The 12,556-nt window shown below is 38.8% G+C and overlaps 1 protein-coding gene across 2 annotated transcripts in view; it reads left to right on the top strand.

The window, feature by feature from the left end:
• Window positions 1-9,773, top strand: part of lrch2 (leucine-rich repeats and calponin homology (CH) domain containing 2) — a 38,122-nt gene extending 28,349 nt beyond the window's left edge. The window contains exons 19-21 of one of the 2 annotated variants that reach the window (XM_067607924.1): window positions 439-576; window positions 739-816; window positions 1,465-9,773. In XM_067607924.1, coding sequence (XP_067464025.1) covers window positions 439-576; window positions 739-816; window positions 1,465-1,584 — 336 coding nt within the window. In that variant the 3' untranslated portion in view covers window positions 1,585-9,773. Of the gene's footprint in view, window positions 1-438; window positions 577-738; window positions 817-1,464 lie in introns of those variants that run through there. The other variant, XR_010931123.1, reaches the window with a different exon arrangement.
• Window positions 9,774-12,556: the final 2,783 nt, after the last annotated feature.

A 12,556-nucleotide genomic window follows, 5' to 3' on the forward strand; every position in this document is an offset into this window, starting at 1 on the left:
GAACAAACAGGTTTGCTTTTAGTCACAGATGTGCACAGTTCCATATATCATATCTTAAAAGACCTACCCTGATAGATGACACTGTGGGATGTATGACTTCAACTACCTGACAGAAAGAACCTTTGATCATTATAAGATTTCAAGACACAATCAGCTAAATTCAGTGCCAGTGCCAATAGTAGCCAAGGCCTCACACGGTATTTAGAGTTGTGGTGTTATTTCGTAAACATGCCCAAGTGTGACTCATGCAGTGCAGGTCTGGACACTCCTCCCAGAAAAAAGCATTGGAAGCTAAATCACGAAAGTATAGTTCCCCAGAGGAGACAGATCTCACTGTGATTAAAACAAATAAGTCAACTTTCTGTTTCAACCATAGCAACAAGTATTGCATAATAGAAGCCAGTGATGTTATTAGGTTTTTGTGCATGTGTTGTGCAGAACATCGAGTCCAGACTGAAGGTGTTGCTCCCAGATGATGTTGGAGCTGCTCTGATGGATGGGGTTGTCCTTTGCCATTTGGCCAATCACATTTGTCCTCGGTCTGTCGCCAGCATCCACGTACCATCACCTGCAGTGGTAAGCACACTGAAACTCCAAAACAGTATCTTTTTATTTTAAATCACAAATGGAGCAGAGTTATAACTTCTTGAAATATACTACTTTAACCGTACAGCTTCATGACATGTTATTGTTTATTCTGCTTTTGATTGCTAACATTATTGATGTTCTGGCTTCCAGCCAAAGCTTAGCATGGCTAAATGTCGTAGGAATGTGGAGAACTTCTTGGATGCCTGTAAGAAGCTGGGTGTCCCACAGGTAATAATATTCCCAATTCATCACGCTCATTCGTTACTTGCAATATGTTTTGAAATCTAGCTCAGCTTTACACTGTTCAGGCTTCCCTTTCATTTTTTTATTTTTAAGATTTATGATATCAGAGCTCTTGAGCATAATTAAGAATTTAACTATGAACATAATTATGAATTAAAGGGTTAGTCCACCCAAATTACATGAGACATAATTTTTTTACTTCCCTTGAGTGGTATAGACATACACAGATAGCTGTCACTGAGATTTCTGACTTCACGGTATACAGTGGAGGTCGATGGCATTTCATTTATGAGGCTGGTGCAGACATTTCAGACAAAACTATCTCTGTGGCAGTTATGATACGTCAGAAATGATTGTACAGTAGTAAGACAGAAATAATGAACTGACCCTTTCAAGAGTGATAATATGTAAAATCTGTATTATAGAGAATACAGATGTGTGCAGGGGTTCTCATACTCTAAATATGCTTCAGTCAACCACAAAGATTCTTGAGAAAGTCCCATATTTTCCCAAGAAAAACTGTGAATAGTATTACAGTAATATTACAGTTACTATAATTAGAATCTACTTGTAAGCCACTGCTGTCTGGGTTGTTGGGTGTAACTGACAGAAGACATCTCTCTGCCAACTCAGGACAAGCTGTGTCTGCCACATCATATCCTGGAAGAGCGCGGTTTGGTGAAGGTGGGTGTGACTGTCCAGGCTCTGCTGGATCTGCCTACATCAAAGCCCACACAACTGTCTGCTGTGTGACACAAGCCTGAGTGTGTCATCCAGCCTGCAGTCATCCAGCCCTCACCATCTGTTCCCTAGCCCCTAACCCACACCCCATCGCCAGGGACCAGAGAGCCCCTCAGGGCGAGGACCCAGTGGCCTGTGGGTCTTTGGGAGTTCTCTGCCTGACTGAAACAGGAGACAGGATGGTGAAATACCTCCATCTCCTTATATGATGTCAGCCGCTATCCACTTCCTGTCCATGGCATTTTCACTTGTATCCTGTTCCTAGTTACTGGGGTCATCCTGTTTGTGTGTGGACCACCTATATGACTGTGTGTTTCCTGAGCTTCACAGTTTGGACTTGCTGAAAAGAGACGGACAAGACAATGGGTCTTGTAGGAAAACCTGTACATCCCTCTAACTACGTTCAGTGATTATTGAGCCTGCAAGTGCCAATACTGATAAAAAATTCCCATGCTGGTTTTGAAGACATTGGCGGTAAGGAGATGTAGACATGTAACTCACTCTTTCACTGGTGAGAATTAAGCTGCGTACTGATCTCTCAGCCACAAACCACTGACTAACCTCAAGGGGCTGAGTTTCTCTTTCTTGTTTGTGAAATTTATTTTTCTCATGAAACTTAATTTTTTTTTTTAATGGCTTGCATCAGGTCCCTACTGTGTCTTCTTTTCAGCAGCCAAACCCTATTAATATGTAGTGTTAACTTATTTGTCAAGTATTGCATTTGAGCAACCACAGCTCCACTGCAATTTAAGGAAAAATGCAAGGATTGCTCTCTGAAAAGCATGAAAGGTAGAATTGAATTTGATGTTGTCTTTGGGGAAGTCATGCTACCATAAGCAACCTCCATTTTCCCTCGAACTCTGGTATGGTTGCTACATCTGTAAACTACTGTACAAATCATGCACAATTCCATTCTTACTCAATACAAACCTGTGTGAACAAGGGGAGGTGACCACTGTGATAACGTACTTGGCCCTGGCCAAAAGCGTGATGATTCTGTTTCGTAGCATTTTCCATTGCACATGCAAGCCCTTACTTTACTTGCAATTTTCTACTGCTTTTATACTTTCCTCCCAGTCATTGCTGATTATCGCATGCCATTTTTTTGTAGTTGATGTTAGAGACAAAGCAGATTTTATTGCTTTGCGGAACCTTGGAGGAAACATGCTCATACAGTACGCGTTGTGAGAGGAGTGAGGGGCCTCTGGATCAGAAAAGTCTTCTGCACTGCTCAGAGGCAATCGCTCCTTCAAATCAGCCATGACACAATCTTATCTTACTGCCAGGCCACTCTGCTGCATGTGGTTTATGATGCAATTCACCATTTCACAGAAATTAAATTATTTATGTACTGTATTTATTCATTTATTTTATATTTATGTCTCATTGCTTTGTGCGTCTTAACGGTGACCATCTGTTTAGGTGTGGTACAGTTGACCTTTGAGATCAACATATGTTTTTCTCTTTGCACCGTGTCAACTTATGACTCTGTAACCAGAAATTAGAAAATGACTGAAAGCAGCTGGACGTATAGCTATACTGTACCTCTATTCATTGTTTCAAATTATGAATTACTGACTGCTGTCACTTGTTGTTTCATACTGGTTGACACTGGTGTAACATGAAAATCACTCAGTGTGTAAGTCTAAATGCACATATTTTCACACCATGTCTCAGGAGAGCTAACAACAGTGCTGAGAGCATGAAATGCACCCGCATAACAGAGACTTGATTCTGTGGCAATCATGCAACAGTTGAAGCCAACTTAAGGAATTATGTGTCTGTATAACAGAAGCACACCTTGTTTTATGTTTTAAATTGATGTGCCTCTTATTCATGCATTGGTATTTCTGTGGGGCAATATTAATTTGCTTGTCATGTGGTTGGCATGTTGGCTTTGGCTATGCTGGATAAGATAGAATTCCCTCAGGCAGATTTACTGCACCACTCATTTTAAAATTAGCTCTCCAACATGTGAAGACAAGGAATTGAGGTAAAGCACATTATAGGTTAATTATAAATATCATAAATCAACTTAAGAACTTTGACTATGAATTCATTATATGTAAAAATGGTGATGATGCTGGCCAAAAGGCTTATCTATCAAAAGTCTCTAAAATGTGGTACAGATCAAAGTTTTTATTCACTTTTCATGATCAAGTAAAAAGATAAAACTTTTCTCTGGCTTCATGACCTGTATTGACTATCTAATCTATCAGTGACATAAAGTTAAAGCAGATGTGGATGTCTAGTGAAGACGTAGTGAGTCATAATGCAGAAACTGTTTATGGGTTTTTCTTTTTTTTGCTTTGTAGGTTTAGTAGCTGAAACATCTTGGAGGACATCAATACTTAATGCCACTTCAACACCTTGAAAGTCCACAAATATCATGTTTAACAAACAGCACTGTAACATCTGAAAACATGACATATTGTGCCTTAAAGGACGGGTATCTTTTCTGCAGTCTTCTGCACTATTAAGTTTGTGATATGTCCCTGTATTTTTTGATCTAGAAATCTATGAGTTAAAATCACTGCCACATACTTCTCTTTTGTCCTACAAGTGAACAGCATCCTATAGATTTAGTTTAACATAGGCAGCTCCTCGACCGATGAGCTACAGCTCTATATTGGAGGAGAGTTACATTAGAGCTCAGTGGACAGTACATAGATATCCAATATTTCTGAGATTTGTACTTGAGGGTTAATTCACTGACTCAGTGGCTAGCATGAATCAGCATTTCACTTGTATTGCTTTGCACACCAGAGTTCAAATACTGTGTCACCTGTCACATGGTCTGATGCTCCACTTTGAATTACTGTTCCTGAGAACCTCTGCTTCTTCCTCTGAATGCGCTGTAATGTCTGACTTTGTGCCAACATATTCCATAGAACAGAAACCACAGAGATACAAAATGATACAGGGCTTCCAGTTAATAATGCCTCCGTGTGAGTGTAAATTATGCACAGATAATGACAGAGTCTCATCTCACACCTGTTCCTTACAAAGAAAATCTCTGAGCTCAAAAACAGTCTGCCTCCAGAAATACCCCTGTCCATTACACTCTTTTCTAACACTGCAGACAGGTCATCCTTCATGCTCCCTGCTGCCATATGTTTATCAAACAAGCAACTTTTTAAGGAATAGACATTGCAACTACAGCTTACATCTGCATCATCTGCATCTTGGAGCAGCATTTATCACCATGTAAAATGACTGTTTATTATGAAACACTAGCAGATGTAAGAATCTGAAAAATAATACCTTCACGACTGCAGTACACAGTACTTGCCATGTTAACATTACAGAAGCTGGTGCGCTATATCTGAACTACAAAAGTCACACAGCCAAGATAGTATCACTGATGAAACCAATGTGTAACCTACCTCAGGTTTGACATGTCAAATGCTTCGGTTTTAGTATTACATCGATTTTACATGTTAAAGATAAATGCCTGGATGTTTTGAATTTTGATAGATTCAGATACTTTTCTGATCAGAAGTTAAAAATGGATTCAGATGCTCAGAATGATGTATTAAGACTCAAGTCAATGATGTCTGGCCATAACATAGTGTATGTTTGCCACTGCCACAAGTTTGAGGTTGGCTTTCAATTCCATTTCATTTTCACAATACTGTGACTGGCTGAGTTGAGGCATGAAAGAGGCAGGAATTCACACCACTAAGAGGATTTTTTTGTGGTTTGATCACATGTGGTTACTGCTGTGGTTTTTAATGGGAATAAAGTAGATTTTCAGATATATGTGAATTGTTTGGCAAGGGAGAATGTCACAAACAACCTCAAATGCCCTCTCCTTCCCTGAGAAGAGAGGCTGAATCATTCCAAGTTTTGCCATTTGTTGAAATGAGAATGACTATAAACCTAAATGCAGCTGGTGTTGTCTTTTTAGTTAAAAAGACTAAAAAAGACTAGTAAGTAAAAAAAGACTTCCTGCTTTTTCCACAGCAATAATGAATTCCATTCAAACCGTCACACACTCTAAAGGCTTTTTGTCCTAATCGTACAGTTCACAGCTTCCTTTTGCTGTATGGCTGTAGGACACTGTTGAAAGTTCTAGATGTGACTCAACCCATTTTTCTTTTTCTTTTTTTTTCTTTTTTTCTTTTGTTATGTTCATTGTAACAAACCCTGTATGCCTGGGACAGTTACATGTTTCCATTTAAGCAAATTACGTCCAGCTTCTTTCCTTTCTGATCCTGTGTTTATTTGTTGAAATTGCCATTTATTCCGTCATTAATTCACACACATGCTGGTACATGAATGCTGGAGCTGATCATGTGTTACCAGTGGTGGACGAAGTACCTGAAAGCCACACTTAAGTAAAAGTATCTTCAGATATGAGTTGAGATATCCTACCCAGAAAATGACTTTGGTAAAAGTTAAAGTCACCTAATAGAATATATACAGTATCTGATATGAACTGGACTTAAGTATGAAAAGTAATTTTCTGATATAAAATGTAATTGAAAGTAAAAGTACAAAAAAAAGCAAGCAGTCAGAATTTTGAGAATTATGAAGTTTATTCTTTTAAGCATGTACACCAACTTAAAAATGGAGCCCACATGACACCTGAAGAAAAACAAGGGCTTCACAACTTAACAGAATTTAAAGAACAAAAACCCAGTTTTTACCTCCCTCCTTCCTCTATTCCTTCTCCACAGTAACAATCCAGTTATTGCTTGAAACTGAAAAATTTGCTGTTCATCTTTAAAAGTAGTTGGTTTTCAGAATTCAGTCCTGCTCTTCTTGGGCTGAGGACAAGTCCTGCAATACTAAATAGCCTTTCACAGACCGCTGAGGCAAGTAGAGACGTGTTCAGCTTCACAGACAACTTGCACAAAGCTGGAAAGGATTTCAGCAAGTCCATGTGATCTGTTGAACAGGCCAAGTATCCCTCCAATTGTCTCATGCTTGAGACGACCGCAGGACATAGAAAAGTCATCTTTATCAGATTAACTGGACCTGGTGGTATCACCCAGCTGCAGGGAGGGTTCTTCCATGTGCTGCTTGATGTAGTCAATTCCTGAACTAAAGTGAGGATGAAAATATAAATGATAGGTTTAATACAACTTTCTAACATGTCATGACGCCAACCTGAGGTTTTGTACTAAATAGTGTGTTTTAATTTGAGGTTCATGCACTGTCCATGCATTCATAGTTGATTTGTGAGCTTGTCAATATTACAGTGTCAAAATGTATTCCCATGCACTTATTTTTCACTATCCCCACTCTCAACTGCAATCAATTCACGGTCTCCTGACATATGGCCAAATCAATTCCTTATCCGACCTGTAAAGCATCTACCAGAGGCTTGCAGTACTTCAATGGCAACTTGACTCGGTCAAGTTTGATGGTCAGCCAGTTGATTGATTGTTTTTATTTGCTTCTGCTTGCAAGATGTTGGTTGCCTGGGCTCATGGTGTGGCATGAGGAATGTGAGTTCAGCTGGATTAAATATCTGATGAAAGCAAAAACAACACTACTGTTTTATATAACTATAACCATTTTACTGGATTCAACAAAATAAGTATTTTTAACAGTTTCAGCTGCAAGTGTGGATCCTCCACATTTGTTCCAAAGTGCATTATACTTGCCAAATGTTGAATAGTACACTTTCTTGTACACCTCATTGGATTTTGCTTTCATGGCATCAATGGTAACTATTAAGTTGAATAGGTGACAGTGCTGATGCTTTGGGAGCTGGAACTCAAAACTGTCATCTTCATTCAGAGGCATTGACACATCAACAAAAACTTGGAAAGCTTTTATGAAGTTAGAGCCGTTGTCTGTTGTTCTTCTCAGAATCTGCCCCTGAATTTCAAACTTGGAATGGATGTCATTTGGGGCACTTGTCAACACAATGTGTGCAAACCCCTGTGCTTGTTTAAAGGCTGCTGAGCATTTTTTGAGACTGTCAGGCTCAATCCAGTGGGCAGTAACACCAATAAAGCTCCACCTTCTGACAGACCAGAAATCAGTGGTGGTGGTGATATGGTCAACTCCCTTCATGGCCTTCACTCCCTTGGAGACATCATCAATCATGGAGCGCAGGGTCCTGCCGTGACATAATTTTTGCATTAGGCAGCAGTTCCTTCACAAAATCTCTAGCCTACAACCACCTAATTTTGATGGAATTGAAAGTAAAACCTAAGAGAGTTTAAAGGCCAATATTTCAGTATCTTTGGATAAACATAAGAGACATTTCATCCGGTACGAAGACCCTTTCACTCCAATATGATAAAACATTTCTTGCAAATATGGCCACAGGTGTTTGTCTTCGGCACCACCGTTGTTTGTCACAGCTTAACCATGGCTTTGAGAGCACTTGTTTGCCCATTAACGTGATTAACCAATGATCTAACTTGCAAGCTAGGAACACTGATTCACTAAACCTGCTTGCTTGCAGTCCGTGTTCCAACATCATTATGGCCCTTTCAGACACAATGTGATTTGAGCTGGGCTTGCCACTGGGTTCCATGTGCATCTGTGTTCGGGGGAAGTTTTGGAGGACAGAGCAAAATAGGCAGAGTTTTCAAATCTTCTAGCAGGATTACGTCATTTTGTTGTTGCCAGCAACAAAGACACATCTGGTTGGAAACATGTTTCCAAGATAGGGCTTTCCTCCCGAGGTCTTGATATAAGAGTAAACTTGTGTTGTACAATTCAGGGAATTCAGACACACACAATATTAGCTTTTCCTCCATTTTGCCTTCCATGCCTGGCTGGCTGCCTTGTTTCTATTGGTCATGCAGGTATTTGTCACAACATGCAGCACTCAGGCGCTACCCCTCCATGAGCTCGTCGAGCAAGGCGCGGGTGTAGCACAGCGCGCAGCTCGATGCAGTGACACACTACCGTGGTACGGTGCAAGCCATTGGAAATGGGTTTCAGAGCACAGTGGTGCAGTTGTCTGAAAGGGCCTTTAGATTACCAAATTTCCTCCAATTTGATTTTGTAGTTATCAAGTAATGAAGATGTTTAAAGAAAATGTATCGGAGTAAAAGTACACATTTTATTTAGGAAATGAAGTGGAGTAAAAGTAAAAGTTGACAGAAATATAAAAACTCAAGTAAGTACAGATGCTCCTAAAAAATACTTAAGTACTGTATTGAAGTATTATTACTTTGTTACGTTACACCACTGCATGTTACAATGCAAATTAATATGTAATGTTTTAGTTGCACACACTTATGTGCAACTCTGATGCAATGAGTGTGACTTTGCGCTCCCTCTTTTGATATCTGTATAGTTCAGTTGTTGCAGACAGATATTGACATGAAAAAGGAATTTCCTGTGTTTCCTAATGCTGTATTTTTGGAAGATATGCACTTGATTTGGCAAACTGAGACTGATTTAAGCCTCATATCAGCTTTGGTTAACTTGAAAGATAGAGTACTGGATTTTGTGCCCCATCTCTAACTGTGGAATCCTATCAAAAAAAGATATCATCAGGGCCAGTATGGACTGGAGGAATTATTGTACCGACTGATAACTCTCTTCTATTGGTGAAAAGTAACAGCTGATTGTGATTTTCAGACATTAATGTGTGTGTTAGCACCTGTGAGCACGCTGTCATACACCAAGAACAGTTCTACCCAGTTCTTCATCATTCTGTTGTTCAGTAGTACAGATCAGATTAATCAATATCCTGTATGGAAAGTATTTTAAGAGGCCTGGAAGCAGGTTTGTATGTTGCTGAGCAAGAGCAAAGCACAGAATGTTCTTCATTTTGCTTTTTAGTGATGATCATGGAGAGTCAAACTGGCAGATAATTTTCTACAGATGCTGTAGTGGTGCTGATCCACATTTTGTTAATCCACTGCAATTATCCTCTGCGTACATGCATTTTTTTTTTGCCTTACAGCCTACCCATCTCTGTAACTGGTCACAACTGCTGTATGGATGTTTGTTTTTACTCTGTTGTGTTGTTTTTAACGGTTCTCATCTCATCCCCAAAAAAAAAAAAAAAATTGAAACAGTGAGTCATGCCTAAGTACTACACTGCCGAGAAAATTCTTCATGTATATAAGCGTTTTGTATTTTAAAACAAGTCAAATGCATGCAAGAACACAGAATGACCGGAGCTGAACCTTTGTACATATCATCTGTATAAATTCCAGGGATTTCTTAAAAAAACAAACGTGGTCAATATAAAATAAAGACGAATTGTTTGTTTGTCAGTCTGTTCTATCTTTATTGCATGCGCCACCTAAGGCTTCATCTTCTGCTGCTCTGGTAATTAACGGTGGGAATGCAGCTGTTCATAAAGTCATAAAATGACTGGAATTAATGACTATCCCAAAACAGGCTTTCTTGGAAGTATCAGGTCAACATGCAAGACAAAACAGATTGTAGGAATGTTTTTTATTTTGTTTGAACAGGTGTGAGGTAGAGGTTTGAATAGGACTCCTTTTGTTTTAGTCCATACAATTGTCTTCAATAAACACACAAGCACACACATGCTCATAATCCTGGGTTCCTGCTGATATTTTTCTTTATCAAGGGCGTAGGTTTGGTTTTAACTTTGGTTGGGAGATTTTTTGTCAGGCAGCCAAAATAATAGTGTATGTGCACTTGTTATCTATCTATTTGGCTTTCATATGCAGGTATGTGCAAACATTAAGAGTCTAACTCAGCAAAATGTTTACTTTACTTTACTATGTATTTGCTGACTTGCCTGAAACCGGACGTGTATCACAAATTTTTCCCTTATTTTTTCCATTTTATTCTACCTAACCACTCAACAATAGAAGTCAGGTATCCGCCCATATCCTGCTCTTTCACTCTTTATCACAATAGTGCTTTTTTTTTTTTTTTTTTTTTTTTTTTTTACAGAAAACACACACACCTGGCAACTCTGCACTCTTTCCGTGGATGATTCAGCAACACCTTAATATTGGTAAGGACAGGTCCCAAATCTCTGCTCACACCCTTTGTCTATTTTTCATTTTATCTTGTTTGTTCCTTCTTACCCCGTGTAGTCTGTTTCTTCCTCAACCTGTAGTTCCTCCTCCAAGTCCAGACCTCCTGCATTCATCCCCTCTCAGCCAGAGTCCAAGTTTTCCAAGTGTGATTTTTATGTGTTTTTGTTGAGACATATCCAACTTCTTTCTTCTGGGTTTCCCCTCCCGAATCATTCCCTGGCCTCCAGGCTGTTCTAAGCATCTCTATAGCTGCTGAGATGTGATCCCGTGCAGTCAAACCTGTCTGTAACTCAAACTGTTTCTTCTAACTCATGGCTTCCTTCCCAAGTGGTCCAGTCTCTCTAAACTCCTGACAAACTTCCTGAGCAGTCCTGTCTGCTTGTAGTCAATGCCATTTGTACTTGCTTACTTGTTCTGCCTTACAGTATGCTGCCAACTGCCTGTTATTTGACCACTGACCTAATGAACAGTGACTGAATCATATCTGCTTATTTGGTTACTGCTGTCCACAGTTACCTGAACTGTGACATTTTGAATTATCTTTACGCTTGACCACACCCTCATACTGTATGTGCTTTACCAACATTATGTTTGATTTCACACTTTATGCTGAGGAAATAGAAAAACACGCTGTCTTTTTCAGCAGCGTCAGCAGCTCTTAGCCTAATGCTGTAGCACATTCATTACATTATGATCAGAATGAATCACTGTCTTAAAAGCAGGCTTTAAATACCGAACATCTTGATACTTAAACAGCAATCCTAACAAGATATCAGACTGAATACAAACTGCTGAAACAGGACCAGATGGATTTGAACCCTTGATTTACCATATTTATATAAACAAACTTGTGGTTTGGAGTCAGTGTTCAGGCCTTATTCATCACTCACTGTTGCACATTATTTGATTAGGGTGGCTTTTTGATGCAGAAAAAGTTTCAAACTTCAGTTGTTTCTCATTTTTCCTTCAAGTAAATATCAGCATATTGTCAATATTAACTTATGCAGATGAATACTTATTTTCTTTTTGATAATATCAAAATATTTAATTTGATCATATATGAAAAACTTTTGTAGTCTTTGGTGTTTTAAGTGCTTCACATCAGTTCAGCATGTGGAGTGTTACATAATTTGATATTTTGAATAGTTTTAAAAATCAGTCAAAGTTAATATGATTTACAGAGTAACATTTAATTTTTTTCCAGCACACATCAAATTTACTTGTATTGCATTCGTCTTTTTACCATAATATATCATTTTTTACATTATGAGTCTGCTGCTGAAACATAGCCCTAGTTTTAGTCTTTTAACCAATAGACTGTTTCATCAGGGGAGGAGGCACAGCTTTGTGTTCTGGATCCTTTGGATAGATTTGGCCCCTAAATTGGGATGCAGCCTACATTATGTACTACCTCGCAGTGACCCACATCCTCCTGAACTTTGACCCATAAAATATTTTTTTTATATAAAATATCTAGAAGATTTTAAATTGAGCATTTTCAGGTGCCAATGTCATGCAGGGAAAAAGTTCAAGTTTAGGGCTCCAAATAGTGATTATTTTCCTTATCAATTAATCTGTTGATTATTTTCTTAAATAATCAATAAGTCGTTTGGTCTATAAAATGTCAGACAATGGTGAAAAATATCAATCAGTGTTTCACAAAGGTGAGGTGTAACCTCAAATGTCTTGTTTTGTCTTGATCAACAGTCCATAGTCCAAAGATATTCAGTTATCTATAATAGAGGAAGAAAGAAACCAGAAAATATGAATAAATAAAATAAAATATTGACATTTAAGAAGCACTAACAAGAGAATATTTCCATTTTTTTCTTCCATCATCAAAATAGTTGGATATAAATTTTCTGCCAATCGACAAATCAATTAATCAACTAATCATCGTAGCTCTGTTCAAGTTCAAGCTCAAGTTCAAGAACCTCTCTACTATCCTGAGCGGGTGGGAAGCCGGTGAGGGATCAGGTCCTTCTTGCTGTTAGTAACAGTGACACAGTAACAGTGCTTTGTGTGGGGCAGCTGTGATG

The sequence above is a fragment of the Thunnus thynnus genome, chromosome 13, assembly GCF_963924715.1.
Source record: "Thunnus thynnus chromosome 13, fThuThy2.1, whole genome shotgun sequence".
Taxonomy (NCBI): domain Eukaryota; kingdom Metazoa; phylum Chordata; class Actinopteri; order Scombriformes; family Scombridae; genus Thunnus; species Thunnus thynnus.